This window comes from Erythrolamprus reginae, chromosome 1 (assembly GCF_031021105.1).
Source record: "Erythrolamprus reginae isolate rEryReg1 chromosome 1, rEryReg1.hap1, whole genome shotgun sequence".
NCBI classification, from domain to species: Eukaryota; Metazoa; Chordata; class Lepidosauria; order Squamata; family Dipsadidae; genus Erythrolamprus; species Erythrolamprus reginae.
Genome location: NC_091950.1, coordinates 361756605 through 361781795, shown reverse-complemented (window position 1 = coordinate 361781795; position 25191 = coordinate 361756605). Strand labels below are relative to the sequence as shown.

Below are 25191 nucleotides of genomic sequence, written 5' to 3'. Positions count from 1 at the left end.
TGTGGCCAGAAAGGTCATAAAATGGGGGAAACTCAATAAACTTCTTACTTAACAATGGAAATTTTGAACTCAATTGTGCTCATAAGTGTTCTGTCTGGGTCACTCCGGAAGCCAATACCAATCCAAAAAGAGAAGCCAGACACACCGATAAAAGGCAAAGGCAGTTTATAAAATTCAAGAAAAACACAGGTAACAGAAAATGTCCTTACAAATAGGAAAACGCTGTATCTTCAAATATATCCAGGAAGACAAAGGTCCATGCAGCAATACAGGATTCTTGCTGCCAAGACGAGGCTGTAGATAGCAGACCTACACCTCCCACGGGTCTTCCAAACTGCTGGGCCACAAGCCAGGAACAGAGACGTCGAGAACAAAGCAGGACACCGTAACTCCAACTCATAACACTCCACATGGCTTCAAGGGCTTGCCTGCCTTTTAAACCCTGCTAAGGAGGACCACACCCAAGCCCAGCTGTTCCTAATTCAGTGCTGATAATACTTCTTTAATTGCTCCTTTCTTTGATCTGACCGTCTCTGTCGCATGTCAATGACGGCTTGTGCTTCATCACCTAATGACTCCAAGCTACTAGCTGGGGAGACCCCCCACCCCCCCGGGGCTCTCATGCTGTTCTCCTTCGTCCCATTCCTGACTTTCCTCTCCCCCGTCCGACTGTTCAACCCCCTCCTCTTCGCTGTCATCCTCCTCCAGGCATGGAGCCAGCAGAGACACAGCTGGTCCCTGAGCAGCCTCAGGCTGAACCACAACAATAAGTAGAGGATAACCTGTACAGAGGGACTTTTTTTTTTTGCATCATCTTCAACAGTGTAACAGGTATGCAAGCAGTTTGCCAGTGAAAGCAGTTTGCTGGCAACAAGATGTACTTGGTTTTTTTTTTAGTTCAGTCAACCATAAAAAGTGGGGAGGCTGAAAATGCACAGGTGTGGCCCCCACTCCATTTCTTATATTTAATGTGGCTCATGTAGTTGGAGTGGATCTCCAACCCTGGCATATAAAAACTTTAGATGACCAGATCAGGAACAGATCATTTTCCTGTAACTCTTGAAGCCATTCAACAACTGGGAGTTTGCAGCCGCTGAAACATTTGGCAAAGGTTGGGGTTTTTTTTCCTTTTTTTTTAAACCATGCACAAAATCATGCCAAAAAAAGTATGTAGAAACCTAGTTTTATAACTGGGCAAGATTCTACAAATGGAGGCAAGAAAGAGGACATTTGGAACGGAATATATGAATCACAGTCAGTCAAAATTTGGGAACCAGGTTGGAGCAAGCGAGAATGAGTTTGTCTGCTCTGTCCAGACTGATTAAAATTGTAACGTTTTATTGTTTTATTATTTCTTTAGATCACATAAGAGTTGACCGCCTAGACTTCTATATATGTTGGTTTTAACTCCCTAACAGCTCCGGAAACCATCACCAATTAAATGGTGGGAACTGAAGTCTAAAACATCTGGAAGGTGCTGGGTAGGTAGCCCATTCTAACTGGCACCTCATGAATCAGAATCACACCATTAAAAAAAGAGTCTTGGCTGTAGTGCTTCCACCTTCTCCTGGGAGAACTCCTCTGGCCAAAGACACTTCTAGCACCATCTTTCTGATGCTGACCTGCCAAGCTTCCTCAGTCCACACCCCACTCCACGCTGCTGCTGGAACAGAGAAAGAGACATAGCCCAGGGTCCTTATCCATTTGATCACTTAGAAGGACACCCACACAGACTCTCTCTCTCTCTCTCTCTCTCTCACACACACACACACACACAGTCTATCTCTCTCTCTCTCTCTCACACACACACACACAATCTCTCTCTCTCTCACACAGTCTGTCTCACGCAATCTCTCTCTCTCTAACACACACACACACACACACACACAGTCTATCTCTCTCTCTCACACACACACAATCTCTCTCTCTCACACAGTCTGTCTCATGCAATCTCTCTCTCTCTAACACACACAGTCACTCTCTCTCACACACAATCTTTCTCTCTGTTTCTCTCAGTCTGTCTCACACAATCTCTCTCTCTCTCTCTCACACACACACACACACTCTCTCTCTCACACAGTCTTTCTCTGTCACACACAGTCTCTCTCTCTCTCTCTCTCACACACACACACACAGTCTCTTTCTCACACACTCTCTCTCTCACACAGTCTGTCTCACACAATCTCTCTCTCTCTCACACACACACACACACAGTCTCTCTGTCTCACACAGTCTCTGCCCCACACAATCTCTCTCTCTGTCACGCACAGTCTCTCTCTCTCAACACGCACAATCTAGGTCCGAGAAGACCTTGTCAACCCGCCCCCTCCGGCCGAGCTCCTCTGTGCGCGCGGGGGGGAGGGGAGGCGGAGGGTCTCCGAGAGAGGGGAGAGGTTAGAAGACCCGGGGACGAAGGGCGGCCTGCCTGCCACCCCCATCCCTTCAAAGCTCCCGGGGGGGGGGGGAGAGCCGTGGACCGAAAAGGGAAAATTAAAAAAAAAAAAGAACCCAAAGGCACGCCACCTACTACTCCGCGTGGAAAAGCGCCAAGGCGAGGGCGGAAAGCGAACTTTGCAATCTTCCAGCCTTGGAAGAAAACGCGCGGGTGGCGGGGGCGGAATCCCGAAAGGCTCGGAGAAGCAGCGGTAGCTCTGCCTTCTTGGTTCGGTTTGGCTTTTTTAAAAAACGGAGAAGGAGGAGGAGGAGAGGGAGCTCCTGGAAAAGTCGGGCAGCCAGCAGTCGCCAGCGAGCGAGCCCAGCGAGCGAAGAGGGTGGCAGGGAGGGAGGTGAGCTGGTCGGTTAATGCAAAGAGCCGCTGCAGCCCGCCGTCCCCAGGAAAGCAGGACCGCTCCGAAGCCTGCCCACGTCGCGAAGGGGCTCGGCGGGAGGGCGCGGAAGAGCAACAGCCGTGGGAGGCGAAGGGAGAGAAGCCGGCAGAACCGCCTCGAAGGCGTCCAGCCGTCCCAGGCGCGTCTCGGGGTCTGCCTTGGCGCCGGCACGCGCGCATATACACACATACATACATACGCACGCGCGCATCTCTACGCACGTGGGCGCTTTTCGCCTCCGCTCACAGCTGGACACCGACCCCCCCTGGGCAAAAGGGGGGGAGGGAGCGACGCGCTGATTCCCAGAAGGGGGGCATCCCCCCACCCCGGACCTCCTTTCCTCCGCCTGCCAGCCGGTGCCATCGCAATTTGGAGCGTGGGAGCTTGTGGGCAGCAGGGCGCCGCGTCTCCGGAGCCCTCGCCTTAAGTGGCGGCCAGTTTCCCTTCTCCCCCCCCCCTCCTTCCTTCAACCCTTAGGATTTTTTTTTAAAAAAATATTTTTGTATGTACCAGGCGTTATTTCCCCACCACTACCACCCGCCCCCTGGCAACGTTTGGGGTTTTTTTAATTATTATTATTATTATTATCTCTTTTAGTAACCAGGAAGAGAAAAAGCAACCTGCTTTCCTGCTTTTGAGCAGCATTTGCAACCTGTTGTTTTCTTTTATTATTGTTGTTATTATTATTAGCCGCTATCTGTTGCAGGGTGTGTGTTTTTTTGCTTGTTTGTTTTTAATAGAAAGCAATTGCTGGCTTGAACGCGCCGCTTTTTGCTTGGAGCATCGCATCTGCTTGCAAACTCCAACTCTTGGGACTTGCAACCGATTCAAGCAGTTTGGCGGACCGGCAACTTGGCGTACGCTGTCTGGACTCGAGATCGAGGTTGCATTTATTCTTTCGACCCCTCTTTTTTTTTTTTTAAGAAGATCTGAACCTTGTTTGCACATCTTCAAAACTGCCACGGAGAAGAAGAAAAAGAAATTCCAGGAAATATTTGGGACCTCTTCTTTTGTGCGAGAAGCCGAAGGCAAAGAAGGTCGTTTTGGTTTTTGTTTTATTTTTCACTTTTAAGCCTTTGGGGTGTGTGTGTGTGTGTTTTTACCCCCACCCTAAAATGCACTGCTATCTCCTGAGCGTGTTCCTCACCCTGGATCTGGCCACGGTGGCCTTGGCGCTGTCTACATGCAGCACCTTAGACACGGACCAGTTCATGCGCAAGCGGATCGAAGCCATCCGAGGCCAGATCCTGAGCAAACTGAAACTCACCAGCCCTCCGGAAGAGTACCCGGAGCCCGAAGAGGTTCCTCCGGAGGTCATCTCGATCTACAACAGCACAAGGGACCTGCTGCAGGAGAAGGCGAACCACAGGGCGGCCTCTTGCGAAAAGGAGAGGAGCGACGAGGAGTATTACGCCAAAGAAGTTTACAAAATTGACATGGGGAGTTACCACCCGTCGGCAAGTAAGTCTCCTTTGAATAATTGTGCGCGCCTGTGTGCCAGCTTGAGCTTTGCTGCTGCCGGATTGCATAATGTGACAGGGTGAGAGAAGGCGTGGAGAGGTGACTTCCCTGTTACCTTCAGACCTCCTCAGGTGGGGTGCAGTGGCGGTTCGGGTCCCACAGAAAAGGCGAGGGGGGGGGGGCAGTCCAGCATGTGATCTGGAGGTGTGACATTCCAGGCATGGTACATAAGCGCACTAGAGTGCCTTCCGTCCGCTGTCCTATAGTCTCTCTTATATCTCATATATCTTCTCTACTATATCCTCTATAACAGTGATTCCCGATCTTGGCAACTTGAAGATATTTGGACTTCAACTCCCAGAATTCCCCAGCCAGCAAATGCTGGCTGGGGAATTCTGGGAGTTGAAGTCCAAATATCTTCCAAGTTGCCAAGGTTGGGAAACACTGCTCTGTAACCTTCATTGTGTATTATTGTGTATTGGACAAAATAAACAAATAAAATAAATAATAAATAAATAATCGTATCAATGCAAGGAGGGGTTTCCTCTGCCCGAAAAAAGGGAGGATGTTGACATAGCCACCTATCAGCTTTCTTTCTGTAACACTTGAAACGGTAACAGCACAGCAATGCAAGGTTGTTCCTCAGGATGAAAATCCGAGGAAAAGAGCTACGTTTTTATCAGTGAGGGTTTTTTTTAACTCGGTTAATCGGACTCTTATTTGGATCTGAATTCTGTGAATGTTTTGAGGTGTAAACCTGACCCGTGGAAAGTGCAGAGCGCCTGTCTTTTGCCCTTCGGTGAGAACTAAACCAAGGGATCCCCAAACTTGGCAACTTTGAAGACTCGCGGACTTCAACTCCCAGAATAACCGGCTGGAGGATTCTGGGAGTTGAAGTCCACAAGTCTTCAAAGTTGCCAAGTTTTGAAGACCTGATTATAAACCCCTACATAGCCGAACTTAAAACACTTGCAATGGTTTCATAGGCAAAAAAACATCCCACAAATACAAATTGGGCTTTGCTTCTCAGGAACATCCTGATAAAGCTTTTGGTTAAAGAGTACATAACATAATGTAACATCCCGCTCTGCCCCAGTTTGACTGGCTGGTGTCCACGAAGAGCAGATATATCTGAAAGGCTCCTTTTTCGGGTTCTCTCCTGTCATTCTTCCCTGGGTAATACTGTATTTATTCAGTTCCCCAGCATTTTCTCCTTAGATACTCTCCACCTCAGCACTTCATCAGAATGCTGCTCCAAGTCCCTGATCTTTCTCAGAGAACACCTGGGTCAACAAACCTCACAAATGGGATTAGTTTACTTGTTAAACTCCCTCTGCCCCCTCCCCCCAGGGCCCCAGCCACCCCTCCCTTGCCATCCCTTCCTGTTGCCTTATCACTTTCCTATCTTGTTCCCATTCTGTGGCCTCATCTTCTATAGCCACTGCTGGATTATATTGGAATTGGGCAGGAAGAAAACAAGAATTTTCTCTCACCCTAACATCCAAGTTTTTCTTGCCTACACCCCCCCCCCTAAAATTGTCTAAACCTGGAAGTTCCACTCTAGGTTTCCTTTTTCAGTTTAATAGTCCATCATATTTGTGGTCATCTTCTCTCCAGGTACAAAATAAATCTCCCTCCAATGTTTTTCTAAGGCCGACTTCCTGGACACAGCCTGGGAATGTGTCAGCTGGAACTGATTAGATGGACTCTCTTCTGAGGATCAGGACAAGCTTGAAGAAGTTGGCTTCATACAAATCATAAAGGCTGAGCCCTCAGAGTTGGCAGGGGCAGGATTCAAATTGCAGCTCCAGTTTGGACTTGCTGTTGGGCTGGGGCCAAAAAGGTCTAGACAATTAGAGTGCTTATTATACCCACAAAAGGCGAGATATAAATATAAAAATAACAATGCTTTGCATCATAACTACAAATAACTGCAGCTCAGTGGAATTGTCTTCACATAAGGTTTATACTGCTATCCTGTGTGTGTGTCTTTGTGTGTGTGTGTTGCATTAATTTTAGACAGTATTGTTGCTTTAACTTCTCTGAAATTGAGGACTTTTTTGCTCTTTAGAAAATTAGGCTATGAAATCTGTGGAGTTCTTTTTAAAAACTTTTTTAAATATTTAAATTTATTTGACTCTATTTGGATTTGTACGATTTGTTTATGCTTTGTTGTGAGCCGCCCCGAGTTCGCGGAGAGGGGCGGCATACAAATCTAAATAATAAATAATAAATAAATAAATAAGTCTAATAAATAATGATTATGTTCTGGAGAAGAATTGGAATACCTTAGAACAGTGTTTCCCAACCTTGCACCGACTGGGGAATTCTGGGAGTTGAAGTCCACGATTCTTAAATACTGCCTTAGAACAATACCCAAATGTAGGTCAGCGTGAGAAATTTTCTAGGAGGGAGAAAAGGATCTGATCTCAAAGTGTTCCCTAAAATTCCCCCAGATTAATTTTCATTTTTTTATCTACTGCTTATGTTATTCGGAGCCTATATATTGATACCTGACCATCTCTGAAAAGTAGGGAATGGAGAAGGCATTGCAACCATCTGGATAACTCCATACTAGATTTTCTATCTGAATATTCTATTTAATGTGACTATTACAGAGGTGTAACTTTGAGGCTTGCTGGGGCATGCCAATGAGAGTCAGGGAGCAGAGTGCCAGCCAGCAATTTCTGCACCCACTTCTCAGTGAGCTGCCTTCTCTCTTTTCCCCCCATTTTTTATTGTCAAATGACAATCCAAGGAAGAGGACACCCTGGGAATCAAAGGGCTTTATTATTGTAATTAAGGCACCATCCAGAAGTCTATGATAAACACACTCCACCCTTGCTGCCCTGAGGGGAAAAAAACATTTTGCAGAACATGCTGGAGCCAAAGGAGGGATGTGCAAACTCTCTGGTATAATTTGTGGCAATAATGCTGAAATACAGAAGAGAACTCAAGACATTAGAATGCACACGTACATATGTGTGTCTACACACATCGACACGTGATTACCTGACACACACACATACACCATGTCTAACGTGCAAAAACGCATTTCTTTGGAGACTGTTTACCATCTTAAATAACCTCCCAACCCCTTTGATCACGTTTCTGCTGTGGCTGAGCCATAGAAAAAGGGCGAGTGAACAATTTACAGCTATGCATTGTTTTGTTTTTGTTTTTCTGGAAAATGTAACTGCCCGTGGAAAATGAAGGGTTATCTTGGCATGAACACAAAAAAGTTCCCCCGTCCCCCGGATACTTTTGGATTCTTTTGCTTGGGTTTGAAATAGAACAGCAGAGAGGGACAAGTGGAGGTTGCAGGTTTTGGCCAATAGGGAGCATCAGATATTCAAGAGCCCACAGCTTGCTTGCTTGCTTGCTTACTGCAGCCAGGCTTCCTGTGCAAATACTTGGTGGAGAAGATCAGAGTAAAAGAGTTAACCATTTTTCCACTGCTGCCTTAGTTATACGCTAGGCTGTGTGAGCTATCCTAAAGGGGGAAAAAAAAACCATACGCAGCCAAGAAGGAGCTACAATATAAATGAGAGAGCACAAGGCTAGGCTTCTGTGCACCGTTTCCCTTCAGCCTTAAAAATAGTTTAAGTCTTTAGCACCAGTCAAGCAGACAATGTGATGGTGGTGGGAGGGAGGAGATCTCCGCAAACACACTGAGGTTATAGAGTAAAAGGCCTGGGAAAGAGTAATCATTCAGGGGTTGTTTTTTTTAAAGAAACTTTTTTTAAAGCATTTGGTAACCGACTGCCGCTCAAATATTACAAATATGTTTTAATTATACTCATAGTTGGCTATATATCACTGCGCAGATCCCCGATAGGTCTTTGAGGGACACTTTGTAAATACTTTTAGCAATGAAGAGATTTAAAAGGAAAACCCAGAGATACTGTATATATCTCAAGGCATATTTTGCCTTCAATATTATCTTTGGCCAACAGTTCTGTATAAATACAGTAAATATGAATAGCCCTGGCATGGTGCCAATCTCCTGGGATGAATTTTAGTCAGAAGGTATTTATGGGATATGCATAATACTGTGTCAACATTTAAAGAAGGAACCTGATTAGCTCAGAATTTATTCCCATTAAACTTTTCGTGGACTGCTGGGTTAAGACTTGGAAATGGAATTGTGCTAAAATTTTGCCGGTTCATTTACACCTAGGGAATAAAAAGGGCACTTCGTTTTTCCTGGATGGGCTGAAGGAGCTGTAAGAGATACTAGGATAGGTGGCTTAATATGTCCCTCCAAAACCACTGAACTGGTATTTCTGCGAAATAGGCAAAGATATGCCAGCCATTACTTTCCTTAACTGAGCTTCTGTATAAGCATTCTAAGTGAAATAGTACTCTTTATGAGTTGATAGATACTGTATGTATTAATTTAGAATCAATATATATTTCTGAATTTTCAGGTTGGGCTTTTTAGGCTTCTGAGTATGATATCAATATATACTGCTCAAAAAAAATAAAGGGAACACTCAAAGAATGCATCCTAGATCTGAATAAATGAAATATTCTCATTGAATACTTTGTTCTATACAAAGTTGAATGTACACAACAGCATGTGAAATTGACTGTCAATCAGTGTTGCTTCCTAAGTGGACAATTTGATTTCACAGAAGTTTGATTTACTTGGAGTTATATTGTGTTGTTTAAGTGTTCCCTTTTTTTTTTTGAGCAGTGTATATACAGTGGTACCTCTACCTAAAATGCCTCTACTTACTGTTCTGCCGGCATGTCCCAACCGCCCGTAATTACAGGGTAATTAGTCCCAAACAGACACACACTCCATGATAGAAAGAAAACAAAAGGTCTTTATCAACAGAAAAGCAGAAACAACTGATTTTCTGATTTTCTGGTGCACACAAGGCACAGGTTGAATGCAATCCAATTTCTCATCCAGTAACTGGGAAATTGAGTCCAATTCCAAAGTCCAGAAATTCCACACACAGTCTTGAACAGGGAAACAGTAAACCATGATCTTGACGAAACTATGAAGCAGATAAACTTCCACGAGACTAAACCAGCACGCTGCTCTTTTTATCTGTAGCACTAATTACAGCAGCCCCACCCAACCACAGGTGACCTCACTTATCTCTGGTAATAATCCTTCAGTTGTTCTCTCCTATGCATCACTCTACGCATGCGTGGGTCCGTCATAAGTTCTTGTTCAGAATCCAGGGATGATAAGGATGATTGATCTCCTCCTGGGCTGTCTGCCAAACTCCCTTCTCCCCTGTCACTCACGCTTCCTTGGTCAGAGGAGACTTTGTTGGCAGATTCTATCGGGAGCAAAACAGGCCTGTGGCATGTGAATGTTTCCCCCACCTCCACCTCCACATTCCTTGGGGCAGGAGCTGGGCCAGAGCTAACCACAACACTTACGAACTTTTCTAGATAAGACCCAGGTGATCAAGATTTTTTTTGCCTCATCTCAAGAACCATTTTCCACTTAAAAACCTGAGCCTCCGAAACTGTAACCGGAAAAGGCAGGGAGAAGCTTCTGTGGAGCCTCTCTAGGAATCTCCTGGGAGGAAACAGGGCTGGGAAAGGTGGGGAGAAGCCTCCATGGGGCCTGTCTAGGAATCTCCTGGGAGGAAAAAGGGCCTCCATCCTCCATGTGTTTTCCCCAATCGCACGGCATTATTTGCTTTTACATTGATTCCTAAGTGAAAAATTTGTTACTTTTCTACTTAAGAACCTGGTCACGGAACGAATTAAGTTTGTAAGTAGAGGTACCATTGTATGTATGTATGTGTGTGTGTGTGTATTAGATATAGACTCCTTAACATACTTTTTAGCAGGTTGATCCTATTAAACTGAAAGGAACCTCCGCTCATATTAATGCACATATTGTTGAGCAAAAGCAGTTTTCCCAAACCCAATACTTTTTTTTTTTTTTGATGTGCTGAGATTACGACTCCTGGCTGGAGAACGGGTGGGGTGGGGGCTGGTAAAGGGTGGACAAGAGCCTGCTTTTCATTTTGGCGTAATCCAGTTGAGCTGCTTCCCCTCATCAAATACATTTTCTGCTATGCGCACACAGATATTAGTCACTCCTACAGTTTTTCAAGTTTCACATATAAAGTTAATCATAATGTCCACAGTATAACTGCTTGAAGGGAAAACCTGATGCTGGAGCATTTTGGGTATTCTTCTCCTTACATCTTTTTAGTTCAATGTTGATTTATGAGTTGCACAAGGTTCTATGTGTAGAACCAGGTTCGAGCCTATCAGTCAGAAACCATTCATTAAGAGATGCAGAATCAGTGGCCTTCTAGGTGTTGCCGAACTACAGTTCCCAACATTCGTCCCCCACGTGAGAGATGTAATAATACAGGCAGTCCTCGACTTCCACCAATTCACTTAGCGACCATTCAATGTTACAGCAGCACTGAAAAAAGTTACGACCGTTTTTCACAGTTATGGCATTTCCAGAATCCCCGCTGATTAGGTGATCAACATTCATATGCTTAGCAATTGGTTCATATTTATGACCGATGTGTTCCAAAATTATGTGATCACTCTTTGCAGCCTTCTGACAAGCAAAGTCAATGGAGAAGGCAGATTCACTTATTATTATTATTATTAATATTATTATTATTATTATTATTATTATTATTATTATTATTAATTAGATTTGTATGCCGCCCGTCTCCGTAGACTCGGGGTGGCTTAACCAGGTTATTAACTTATATCAACTTCAGTGATTCACTTGACAACTGAGGCAAGAAATTCACTCTAACAAATGTGTCATTTAACAACAGACATTTTGAGCTGGGTTGTGGTCGTAAGTTGAGGACTACTTGCATTAGGATGGCTGCAGAACCCATCCTTCACTGTCTGTTCAAAGTGTTTTTTTAGATTAGATTATTAGAGTTGGAAGTGACCTTGTAGGTCATCTAGTCCAATCCCCCGCTTGTTGTATTCTGTGTGGTCTGAAATACAGTGGTTCCTCTACTTACAAATTTAATTTGTTCCATGACCAGGTTCTTAAGTAGAAAAGTTTATAACAAGAAGCAATTTTTCCCTTAGGAATCAATGTAAAAGCAAATAATGTGTGCGATTGGGGAAACCATAGTGAGGGTGGAGGCCCAGTTTCCTCCCAGGAGATTCCTAGAGGGGCCCCACAGAGGCTTCTCCCCGCCTTTTCCGGTTACAGATTTGGAGGTTCGGGTTTGTAAGTGGAAAATGGTTCTTGAGAAGAGGCAAAAATATCTTGAACACCCGGTTCTTATATGGAAAAGTTCCTAAGTAGAGATGTTCTTAGTTAGAGGTATTGAATCAGGTTGTGGAAATCCTTGGAAACCCATACCTCACAGTGTTTGAGATTACACACATAGCACCTTTCCTTGACCCATTAAAGCACCCACCTAGTTTTCCAGGTACACTCCACTGCTTTGGAAACTTCTGCTACCAGTGATGGATTCCACATGAGGCAAAATATCACCATTTTGCTGTGTAATCGAGCAATTATGTGTTCCTGTGTATGTAGAAAACAACCAGCAGCAGTTTCCAGAAGAGCACTGCATTCCCACATGTTCCAGAGCACCCTCTTATTAGAATTTGCATAATCCTAAAACTTAATTAGATCTGTCCCTGTTGTTTGCTTGTTAGCATGGAAGAAAAGGTTTATCATTGCTTTCTACAAGTTGTTATTTTACCTTCCAGTCTAGTTAGAGTCACTGGATCTTCTGGTGGTCTCCCATCCAAAAATCTGAATTAGTTTAGCCTTTTTTCAAGGTAGGGAAAGTTAGGAGGATTCTCCCCTGCTATAACTTGCATTCTGAGACACTCAGAATCAAATACATATAATTGGGTACAGTAATAATGTTAAGAAAGAGTGTTTGTGATTAAATTGCTGTTGAATTGGCCTTATTTGAATTGCCATTGTTTCTTCTCATTCTGCACCTGAATTTTTGGCCATTAGCTTGGAAGTAAAATTAGAATCATGTGAGAAAGTAGTTTATTCTCAATATTATTAGTGTACCTTTCTAGAATCTAAAATTGCATAAGTAGTCTTTAATACATATAAAAGAGCCAATTATGTCTTTTTCTCTGCTTTCTTTTTCAGAGGAAAAACTTTTTTTTTCTTTAGCTATAATGAGAGTTTTGCTTGAGTAAGAACTGGGCTTAAGTTTAGAGAGTAATTTATCACTTTGATGTTCAGAGGTTGGGATATAAATTTACAGAGTCCTGAAAAACTGCAACTGTTTATACTTTTTGTAGCAGTTCCACATGAAAGTTAAAATAATTTAATGCAGAACAGTTCACCACCACCTCCGCCCCTGTACTCTTTGAATCTCTGGTTTGTACCTCAGCTTTACAAGTGCTTTTGGTGTGATTTATCCTTCTGTTAGTTTGAATATTCAGTCATGCCTTCTCCTCCTCCCCTTTTGCTCAGCATTTTATCTAATGAAAGAAAACATTCTAAACTAGCAACATTGAGAATGGTTTAGTTCTATTTTATCAATGAGGAATTGATTTACCAGTGTTTATAAGGGGGCTGGCTCTTTGCCTTCAAAGGAATTGAGTTACTAGCAGTAATGGGGGGCCAAAAATTTTACTACCACACTGTGGGCGTGGCTTATTTTGTGGGCATGAACTGATGGTCGTTTGACGAGGGAGGAGTGGCTTGCCGGCCATGTGACCAGGTAGGAGTGGTTTGACAATCATGTGATTGGGGAGTGGCTTAAAAGTCATGTGACTGGGCAGGAGTGGCTTACAGACCAAGATAAGTTTTCAAATAGGTGTTTGGACTCTTTTTCAGTGGATTAAGTCACATTATTTGAATAGCCACAAAAAGGACAAATGATAGACAGCATTATTTGTCGAGGGGCACAGAAACATTTTAAGGTTTTGTACTGAAAATACAAGGTTCAATATGATAACAGATTAGGCAAGTAGCTCAATGTTCTTTAATTGCTATAAAAGTTCAGTTCTAGATAATGATTAAAATGATTAAATCGTTTATGGGTAAAAACATACTATTTAATTATTTCCTATTTTAAAAGTAATTAAGGATCATACTAAGGTATTATCTCCGAGACCGCCTTCTGCTGCACGAATCCCAGCGACCGATTAGGTCCCACAGAGTCGGCCTTCTCCGGGTCCCGTCAACTAAACAATGTCGGTTGGGGAAGAGCCTTGTCTGTGGCGGCCCTGACTCTCTGGAACCAGCTCCCCCCAGAGATTAGAACTGTCCCTACCCTCCTTGCCTTTCGTAAACTTCTCAAAACCCACCTTTGTTGTCAGGCATGGGGGAATTGAAACATCTCCCCCGGGCCTATATAATTTATGTATGGTATGTTTGTAGGTATGTCTGCTTAAAAATGGGTTTTTAAAACTATTTTAAATTTTAAATTGTATATTATTAGATTTGTTATGAATTGTTTTATTGTGTTGTGAGCCACCCCGAGTCCACGGAAAGGGGCGGCATACAAATCTAATAAATAATAATAAATAATAATAATATTAGAGAAGGAAGGACAATAAAAAACTATTAAGTATTCAATAAACAGTGCATAAACTTACTATCTCCACTCCGTTCCTTCCCCCCACTCCCCATGGGGGTAGCAGCCCATTACTGGTTACTAGCCTAGTGAAGGCATGGCTATTGTTTTTGTTTTCTGAGAGTCTTCAGGGTTGTAAGACAGTCATGGATGAGGGAGGAACTAAGCCAGAATTTATTAGAAAGCCACTAACTCTGTGAGAGTTACTCCCAATGCATTGGCTTGGCCTCCAAAAAATTTCACTTGAGAGTTGAGAAAAAGAATGGGAGGAGCTTCAACAAGTGTGTAAAAAAAGGTTGTTTCACAGCTGTGAAAGATGTTGTTTTTTGGCATGTCAGAGGTCAGGAAACGTGTGGAATGTTGCTAAACTCCAACTTGCAAAAAGGACATGGCTGACGAAAATAATACAATTTATGTAACTTGCATAACATTTTGGAACAAACAATGTCACCTGAATCCTTTTTTCATGGACTCCCATGAATGGCGATGGTGCACCATCCCTCTTGGGATGAGGTGATGGGTTTCTGGAAGAAAGAAGTAGACAGTGGCGTTATTGGGAAATCTGGTGAAACATGAAGGATTGTACTGAATTTTTCACAACATATTTTAAGGTGAAAAGAAGATGTACTATTAACTGATACTCAAGTTACAATGCAATTTTTGAGAAACTATTAACTTGTGGCCTGCAAAGCCTTCAGGATTCAGGATAAATTTTACCCATGAAATGCTACCGTGTCTGAAATCATACCTTTCTCCAATTTTTATTCTAATTCAAGACTTAATCTGTCCTTTTTCAATTACCGTATTTTTTGGAGTATAAGGTGCACCTTCCTCCCCCCAAAAAAGGGGGTTGAAATGTTGGTGCATCTTATACACCAAATACAGTGATACCTTGTCTTACGAACTTGGTTCCGGGACGAAGTTCATAAGGTGAAAAGTTCGTAACATGAAACAATGTTTCCCATAGGACTCAATGGAAAAGCAATTAATGTGTGCAAGCCCAAAATTCCCTCCTTTTGCCAGCCGAAGTACCGGTTTTTGCACTGCTGGGATTCCCCTGAGGCTCCCCTCCATGGGAAACCCCACCTCTGGACTTCCGTATTTTTGCAATGCTGCAGGGGAATCCCAGCATCACAAAAACAGGTGCTTCGATGGCAATGGAAGTCCGGAGGTGGGGTTTCCCAGTGAGGGAAGCCTCAGCGAAATTGCATCATCGTAAAAACACTGAAGTCCTTGAAACCCCACCTCTGGACGTTTTTGCGATGCTGCAAGTTCACTGAGGCTTCCCTCGCTGGGAAACCCTACCCTCAGACTTCCATTGCCAGTGAATCGCCTGTTGTTGCGATGCTGGGATTCCCCTGCAGCATCTCAAAAACACGGAAGTCTGGAGGTGGGGTTTTGCATGAGGGGAGCCTCAGGAGAATCCCAGCAGTGCAAACACAGATGCTTCCCTGGCAACAGAAGATCTGGAGGTGGGGTTTCCCAATGAGGGGAGCCTTCACCTGGCAATGGAAGTCCGGAGGCGGGGCATCCCAGCAGTGGTGATGGGTTCTTGAGGTGAAAATAGTTCGGAAGAAGAGGCCAAAAAGTCTTAAACCCTGGATTCATATCTCGAAAAGTTCGTATGATGAGGGGTTCGTAAGATCAGGTATCACTGTACAACCATTTTGGGCCTCCTATAACCTGGTCCTTTGTGTCCCATTTTTGCAAAAAAATGGGCCCGCTTTTTGCAAAAATGGGATGTGCAGAGAGTTTGAGAGACCTAAAGTGTGCTCCTAGGGGCTGGGGGAAGGCAAAAACACCCCCATTTGGGGGGCAATAAATGGCTGTGTTTTTGCCTTCCCCCAACCCCCAGGAGCAGTCTGCAGGCTTCTTAAATCCTCTGCAAAAAAAATGGAAAAAATGGGACCCACAGAGGATTTGGGAAGCTTGCAGAGTGCTCCTGAGGACCAGGGAGGACAAAACCCTTTTTTTCTTACTTACCGCTTTGAAATCTTGATGCTTCTTATACACCAGTGTGTCTTATAGTCGAAAAAAATACTGTATACTGTACACAAATTTATCTAGAATGAACGGAAGAGCTGAATCAATTCATTGTGTGCATCTTTAATAAAGATCCACACAATGAATTGATTCAGCTCTTTATTTATAATAATTAATTATAAATAATTCATAATAAAATATTTATAATTTATAATTTATGTGAGATACTTGCTTTTTAAATTAATCTGCATTCTGTATGATATAATTGCCTGATAAAATCAAACTGGTGTAACCAATTATTTCAAATAAATTACATGCTTCAACTATTCTATAGAGCAGAGGTCCTCAAATTTGGCAACTTCAAGACTTGTGGACTTCAACTCCCAGAATTCTCCAGCCAGCATAGCATAGTCCACAAGTCTTAAAGTTGCCAAGTTTGGGGACCCCTGCTATAGAATCACAATTCTCCTTGTAATGTGCGTTTTGGCATTATTGCACATGCTATTCAGCTGGGAAACAATTCTCTTGTGAATTTATCTCTGGAAATGTCAGGAATTGAAGTCTCATTCTAACTGAAAGACCTCACTAGAATCCTAATAATGTGCCCTTGGGAAAACTGATTTCGGATAGGTTCTCCCTTTTTGGAAAGGAGATTGTATCCTCACCTTTCACAGGGAATCCCATTTGGGAAAAACTGATAGGTTTTAAATACTGTAAATGTGCATCCAACTTCCTTCATTGTTAATGGCGTGGCACAAGGAGCTGCTGAATTGAAAAAGTATTCCATTTTCAGTTGGCTGTAGTTTTAAAGGAAGAAGATCAACTTTCTTCTCTGCCTCTTCTTTTTATAATGAAAACTATGAATTAAGAGAAGTGAACTCTGACACAGAAGTTCTTTTAGAAATGAAAAGGCAATTCATGCCAAAATAAATGCGCCAGCCTTGAAAATGTACCACAGAGGCTTTGTAGTTTTTCATGAATTGGAGAAATTGTGGGTTCTTGTGCCTCTTGTCACATTTATGATTCAGTTTATTAGGCGTTTTCTTTTAATGTTTTGTAATGTCACTTTGGTATTTAGAAGCATGCTTTTTTTGTTACTTTCTTAGAATTGTTGTATTTATTTATTTATATTATTATACCTGCTTCTGAAACTTGTATATGGTGCTATATATAGCTATTTATGATGTTTTGTTTTTCTTCTAATAAGTTTTAATTCTCAAACACTACATACAAAAGTTCTAGTTATTGAGCTGTATGGAATAAGTAAATGAATTAAGGTGCTTTCCTGATCATCAAAAGAAAGCAAATAAAGCAAGTAACATTTTGTTGGTCATTAAACCATAATTTCTCTTAGTCCATCATTTTAAAATCCTACAAGCATTTTGGGAAACCAGGAATGGAAGATAGTAGTTCCCACATTATCTCCCACATACCAGCTGTTCTCAGAAACCAATATTTAAGGTATGCTACTTGTGACTGAAGATGCCATCAATGTTAGTTGCCTTTTATAGTCTGTTCTCCATGACTCTGCCTGATTCCTTTTGAAATAATTCAGAATGGCTGTTATTGTTAGTCATGAAGTCGTGTCTGACCCATTGTGACCCCATGGACAACGTTCCTCTAGTCCTTAGTGTCATCTCCCAGAATCCATTTAAGCTCACGTCCACTGCTTCGGTGACTCCATCCAGCCATCTCATTCTCTGTCATCCACTTCTTCTTTTGCCCTCAATCGTTCCCAGCATTAGGCTCTTCTCCAGTGAATCCTTCTTTCTCATTAGGTGGCCAAAGTATTTGAGTTTCATCTTCAGGATCTGGCCTTCTAAAGGGCAGTCAGGGTTGATCACCTCTAGCACTGACTTGATTTGATCACCTTGCAGTGCAAGGGACTTGCAGGAGTCTTCTCCAGCATCATAGTTGGAACCTCTATGGCTGTGTTTCCCAACCTTGGCAACTTGAAGATATCTGGACTTCAACTCGCTGGCTGGGGAATTCTGGGAGTTGAAGTCCAAATATCTTTAAGTTGCCAAGGTTGGGAAACACTGCAATGGAACCAACTACCCACCCAGATGTCCATACTGCTCCCACCCTACCGGCCTTCTGTAAGGCCACAAAGACCTAGCTTTGCCGGCAGGCCTGGGGGCCATGAATTGTACCTCTTTCATGGCCAAACTTTATGAATAGTGTGTATGCATATGATTATGACTGCTTCTATACAAATGGGTTTTATTACGGAGTTTAGTTTTAGATATTATATTCGACTTCTTCTTATTGCTTGTATCTTTTTGTATTGTATTATATTATTTTGTAAGCCGCCCTGAGTCCTTCGGGATTGGGTGGCATAGAAGTCGAATGAATGAATGAATGAATGAATGAATGAATGAATGAATTCAAAGGCCTTAATTCTTGGTGCTCAGCCTTTCTTATCTTCCTACTTTCACAGCATACATTGCAACTGGGAAAACCATAGCCTTGACTATACACACTTTTGTTGACAGAGTGATGTCTCTGCCTTTTAGTATGCTGTGTAGATTTGCCATAGCTTTTCTCCCAGGAGCAAGCATCTTTTAATTTCTTGGCTGAAGTCCCCATCTGTGGTAACCTTGGAGCCCAGGAAAATAAAATCTATTACTACCTCCATCTCTTCCCCATCTATTTGCCAGGAATTGAGAGGGCCAGATGCCATGATCTTAGTTTTCTTAATGTTGAGTTTCAAGCCAACTTTTGCACTCTCCGCCTTCACCCACATCAAGAGGCTCTTTAATTTCTCTCCACTTTCTGCTAGTAGAGTGGTATCATCTGCATGTCTGAGGTTGTTGATATTTCTCCCAGCAATCTTAATTCCATTTTGTGATTCATCTAGTCCCACTTTTACCATGATATGCTCTGCATATAAGTTAAATAGGCAGGGCGACAGTATACAGCCTTGCCAGATTCCTTTTCCAATTTTGAGCCAAGCAGTGATTTCGTATCCAGTTCTCACTGTTGTTTCTTGCCTTCATATAAGTTTCTCAAGAGACAAATAACATGGTCTGGTACTCCAGGTTAAACACTGGCCACAATTTGTTGTGATCCACATAATCAAAGGCTTTAACATAGTCAATGAAGCAGATGTTTTTCTGAAACTCCCTAGCTTTCTCCATGATCCAGTCACTTCATTCTTTCTGATCCTACTAGTACTAGCTCTCTGCTTTTCCCCAATAGCATATTGGATGCCTTCAGACCTGAGGGGCTCATCTTCCAGTGTCATATCTTTCTGCCTTTTGGTACTATCCATGGGGTTTTCATGGCAAAGATATACAGTATCAGAATGTCTCCTATGGTTAAAGTGGCAAATTCTACGGTTTAATTACATGCTTTGCGGAGAAGTACTTCCTTCTATCAATCCCTAATCTCTTGCATTGCGTTTTCATCAGATGAAATTATGAAAGATGGAGAAAAAGTTATCATCCTTTTTCTGTGTTATCTTTACATTTTATATATCGCAGGGTATGATGGAAAACAATCAAAAGAGTGGCCACAATAGTGTGAATAAAGGTCTTCCCATTTTTTTTATTGTGTGCTACATAAAACAGGTAGGACGTTGATCCTATTGTTGCAGCCATCATCTTGAGGTTTTGACCATATCTATGGAGATTCCTGATGCCTTTTGTTCTTTGTTTGAAACCGAAAAATCTTCAAATAGTTTTTCCTGAATGGGTTGGCCCTACTTTTCTTTCTCCATCTTTTTTGATTTCTCACAACTTTCTTAAAGTGGAGGTTCTAGAATGGTACACAACCCCTTGAGGGTGGTTGGTTATGTTTGTATGAAGGCTTTATTATATGGGCAGTTCTATTTTCAGTTTCCTTCCTAATGTTTCTAGGAATATAATTTGTCTTTTTATAGCAGCTGCTCCCTGGTTGACCTTTCTCTCAAGCTGCCCATCATGACACCAGGATGCCTTTTCCAGCACTGCCAGCTTAGACCATGGATTAATGTCTAGGTGAAGTTTGTAGATGATGGATAGATGGATGGTAGATCAGTGTTAGTATGCATCATTTGCACATATAAGCATAAGGAAATAATTTCATTCAGGGAGCGACTGTGTAAGTACTCGTATTCTTTTCCATGCATGGACAATGTAGGTTGCTCTTCTGTTCTATATGTGATTAATGCTTCCCACATCCTTTAGCATAGTGGTATCAAACACATGTCTTCACAGTGGCATCACGTGATGTATTGGGCCAGTGTGTGATGCAGGCTGCAAGTTTGACAGCCCTGCCTTAACATATTTGGCTTCAATTGGAATGGACTGTTGGGATTCCTTTCTCCATAGGCATGGATGGCAGCCATTGACTTTTGGAGGGGAGGGAGAAAGGGGATGTTTCTATTCAAGACTACTGGAGTTTTGGGGAGTCCAATTCTGAACATAGCATATCCCCACAATCTTCATTGTTGTAATTCCTTGCATTGCCCCACTCAACTTCATGGAAACCATGAACATTTGGTGTTTTGCACTTAGAAACATAGAAACATAGAAGACTGACGGCAGAAAAAGACCTCATGATCCATCTAGTCTGCCCTATTTTCTGTATTTTATCTTAGGATGGATATATGTTCATCCCAGGCATGTCTAAATTCAGTTACTGTGGATTTATCTACCACGTCTGCTGGAAGTTTGTTCCAAGGATCTACTACTCTTTCAGTAAAATAATATTTTCTCATGTTGCTTCTGATCTTTCCCCCAACTAACTTCAGATTGTGTCCCCTTGTCCTTTTGTTCACTTTCCTATTAAAATCACTTCCCTCCTGGACCTTATTTAACCCTTTGACATAGTTAAATGTTTCGATCATGTCCCTTCTTTTCCTTCTGTCCTCCAGACTATACAGATTGAGTTCATTAAGTCTTTCCTGAAACGTTTTATGCTTAAGACCTTCCACCATTCTTGTAGCCCGTCTTTGGACTCGTTCAATTTTGTCAATATCTTTTTGTAGGCGAGGTCTCCAGAACTGAACACAGTACTCCAAATGTGGTCTCACCAGCGCTCTATATAGCGGGATCATAATCTCCCTCTTCCTGCTTGTTATACCTCTAGCTATGCAGCCAAGCATCCTACTTGCTTTTCCTACTGCCCGACTACACTGCTCACCCATTTATTCTAATTTACACAGAAGTTGAATGCTATTACTTAGCTGCTATTTTTAGATTGCGATTAGGTGTAACACTATAGCAGCCCTTTACGTGAGCTTGAAAGCTTCTTATTTTCCTTCCACGTTTTCACCGTTCTCCTCTTAAGAATCAGCTCTGAGGATTTCAGTGTTATGGAACTTCTTTTCCTAAATATGGGCTGCTAACTGTTAACATTCCCAGGAAATGAAATATGAGGCATTGGTGTGTGAGAAGCTTTCTCTTTCCAGTGACAGTGTGATCCTAAAGAACCTTTTCCAGCTGGCCTCTGGCTTCTGTTGCCTGCACAGTGTCTCTCATCTCAGCCTTTCTGCATTACCGATTCAACCAAATTCCCAATGCATTTTGACAAAACAAGTCTTCATGAGAATACACAAATGCTTTCATTCCCATTACAAATCATACCTTACACTTTTTTTCTTTTGTTTTTTAATCCCCCTTCCATCCTGAAACTGGTGCTTCTCCAGATATTAATTTAAATCAGGAGTGGGTTCCTCCTGGTTCAGACCAGATTAACCAAACCGGTAGTGACCTACTGCTGATGTCACAATGGCGTCACAGATCCAGTTTGGTCTGTGCTGGTCCATGGGCGCCGCCATCTTTTATTTTATTTTTTTGCAACTTTTGAGATTTTTTTTTACTGTTTGGAAGTTTTTCCTCTGCTGCTGCTTGAAAAAGGGCCCTCCTGCCCTTTATACTTTGCTTATGTATAGTTTATACTTACAGTGGTACAGTATCTCTACTTACAAACTTAATTATTTCCGTGACCAGGTTTTTAAGTAGAAAACTTTGTAAGAAGAAGCAATTTCTCCCATAGGAATCAGTGTAAAAGCAAATAATGTGTGCGATTGGGGAAACCACAGGGAGGGTGGAGGCCCTGTTTCCTACCAGGAGATTCCTAGACAGGCCCTATGGAGGTTTCTCCCCACTTTTTCCAGCCCTGTTTCCTCCCAGGAGATTCCTAGAGAGACTCCATGGAGGCTTCTCCCCACCTTTTCCGGCTCTGTTTCCTCCCAGGAGATTCCTAGAGAGGCCCCACAGAGGCTTCTCCCCACCTTTTCCGGCCCTGTTTCCTCCCAGAAGATTCTTAGAGAGGCCCCACAGAGGCTTGTCTCCACCTTTTCTGGCCCTGTTTCCTCCCAGGAGATTCCTAGAAAGGCCCCACGGAGGCTTCTCCCTGCCTTTTCCAGTTACAGTTTTGGAAGCTCGGATTTGTAAGTGGAAAATTGAGAAGAGGCAAAAAAATCTTGAACACCCAGTTCTTATCTAGAAAAGTTTGTAAGTAGAGGCGTTCTTAGGTAGAGGTACCAGTATATCTTTATTCCTTTGCCCAAAGCACAGGTGATCAGCTCCTCAGCTACTGAGCATGCGCAGAAGCAGAATGCATGAGGGGACACATGTGTGTGTATGAGTGGAGCAACCGCCCATGCACAGAATATGAGAACTGGTGGCAAAGGTGAATGGAACCCACCCTGATTTAAATTCTTAATAAACTAGAAATGCTTCATCAACAGGATTGTCAGAATTAAAAGGATTGTTCCTTTTGTTTAGGTTAGCTTTCTCTATCCATGTGTCCTTCTGATATATTGGGGCTGCAGATCTCAGAATTCCTAGATGGTATGTTGGCTGGGTCTTCCAATCCCAATACTGTATATTAAGACACCAGGCTGAGGAAGCCCAAAATAAAATGTGTTGGCATCCCAGTTGTCATTGTGGATTAGTTTTATTTTAGTTTGGTTCTTTGGAAAATGGTTTTTCTCAAAGAATAAGAGGCATTGTCTGCTTTGGGTAATTTGCTAAAGATGTATAATAGGGAAGGGAGGAAAGTACTATTCGTAGAAGAGATGAACTAATCTTTGAAGTTCAATTTCACTAATTTCTTATTGTTCAAACTTTAGTTTTTTCTTTTCTGTTTCTGTAGCAGTTTCTTTCTGACAAAAAACCCCATAACCATATAAAATGTAGCATGCATTTTATGCATGCTTTTTCTAATGTGTACATACATTTTTCTACTACATGCATTTGGTATGCATTTTATATGCTTTTTTTTAAAAAAAAATGGAAAATAGCACGACCAAACTTGGAAAAGGATAAATATAAATGGAGAATTGCATTACAATTCATGCTTCAGTATAGGAAGTGTGGATTTGTTCACATTAAATCACAATCCAAAGGAATATCTCCATTCCTGGGCTCAGTTTCAGCATAACTCAAAGCTGTGGCTCTTGGTGTTACAGCAACAAGCCTAAGGATTGTAAACAACCTCCTTTCTTTGGGCCCTGAAGGGAAGAGGTAGGTAGGCTGGGAAGTATTCTTGCATTTCATGTTAATATGAGCTAAGAACATGTTTCCTAAAATCATGAGACTTTGCGATATTGTTTTTGTCTTTAGGCTAACGTTTAAAAATATACATTTGGTCAATCCCAGAAAACCTTTTCCTATTCTATCCATGGAACTGTCTTTCCCCAATATAATTTGCCTGACCCACTTGTGCTGGCAGAAGGGGTCTACTGTGGAACCCCATCAACCAAGGAAATTTACTTGGTGGGATCCAGGAGAGGAGTTTTTTGTTTTTTGTTTTGCCATGGCTCCTGCTCTTCGGACCATCTTGCAACAGGAGGTGAGATCTGCTCTCTCTCTCCATTAACCATCAGGAAAGGCCTTAAAACCTCACTACATGTCATGGACTTGAGGTGCCTATGAAGGTGAAGCTATAGGCTGGGGGGTGATTGGTGCATTAACAGAGAACTCCAAATCCTTGCTTTTGATTTGTTTTGATTTCTGTAATTTTATTGTATATTTGATTTATTTTGATGTATGTAGAATCGTCTGAACCATGAGATGGACGGCAAATAAGTTTGATAATTAATTAATTAATTAATTAATTAATTAAGCACTCTGTAAAGACCTAGGGCTAGAAAAAACCTTATTTAGAGGTAATAGGAAGCTGGAAAGATGGTTAGCACCTAGTTAGGGCTAGAAAAAAAAAGCTTCAAAGTATTAAAGGCACCCAAATTTTCAGCCTCTTTTAGGGAGGAAAAATGTGTGTCTTATACTCTGAAAAATATGGTAACTATTTTTGTGTGACCTTTACCTCCTTTGGCTCTCTAGATTGACAGATCTCCTCTTGCTGTTGAAGTATCTCCTTCTCCCTGTGTGGGTGTAAAGGAGAAAGCAAGCAAGCATGCACAACATGTTACTTTTAAAAAACAAAGCTATGATGAGGGCTTTTACCCTTTGCTGAGGGTGTCATCTTTTGCCATTCTTGTTTCACCCACAGATGAAGAACCAAAAGATAAACCAAGCCATAATATCCCAGGAAATAATTTATTTGTTTTAGGATGGCTAGTTTATTTGGTAGATAGATTTTCATAGAGTTTAATTGTGGGATTATCTCTCCCCAGTCAGGAGGAATCATAAACACAGCCACTGTAAAGCCAACAACTCGTAATGAGCTACTGAATCCAAGAGAGCAGTACAGTGTAGAATGAATATCAAGGATTTGTACTGTGCTTCTTTTCTATCTGTCCCTTTACTCATTACCAATAATTTCTCTCTGTCTTTGTTCCCCAGCACAGAACATAGGAGTTTGGTTTCTCCTCCTAACATTATTGCCTATCCTTCTGTATTTCCTCATAGTAGATTCCCACTCTCAAGATTTGTTTGTGCGCTTGTTTGTGTGTGTGTGTGCATTTGTTTGAGTCAGTGTTGACTCCAGGCCATTACTAAGGCAGTCCACTTTACTTTTCTTGGCAAGGTTTTTCAGAAATTGTTTGCTACTATTTCCTTCCTAGGGTTAAGAGGGGTGACACGGTCAACCAGCTGGATTTGTGCCCATGAGAACTCAGCTCTGTCACAATTCAAGTTTCCTTTATACCTCAAATATCTAAAATGTGATTGTAGGGAGGTAAAAAAACCCCAGTTTCAGTAGTTTAAGCAGGTGGGTCAAACTGCATGCTATAAGAGGGAAGCATTGTGGTCACCTGTCTGGAACCCACACCGAATTTCGGACATCAACAGCCTAGAAAAGGTCCAGCGATACTTCACCAGAAGAGCCTTTCACTCCACCACTCGAAACAGAATACCCTACGAAACTAGACTTACAATCCTGGGTCTAGAAAGCTTACAACTACGACACCTTAAACATGATCTAAGTATCATATGCTGCAACATCCTGCCTGTCAACAACTACTTCAGCTTCAACCGCAGTAACACAAGAGCACG

The 25191-nt window shown here is 42.2% G+C and overlaps 1 protein-coding gene across 1 annotated transcript in view; it reads left to right on the top strand.

Moving 5' to 3' along the window:
- Positions 1 to 2666: 2666 nt before the first annotated feature.
- Positions 2667 to 25191, top strand: part of TGFB2 (transforming growth factor beta 2) — a 106399-nt gene continuing 83874 nt past the window's right edge. Inside the window, exon 1 of the mRNA XM_070734394.1 lies at positions 2667 to 4289. Within this exon, the coding sequence (XP_070590495.1) occupies positions 3944 to 4289 (346 nt within the window). The 5' untranslated portion in view covers positions 2667 to 3943. The remainder of the gene's footprint in view (positions 4290 to 25191) is intronic.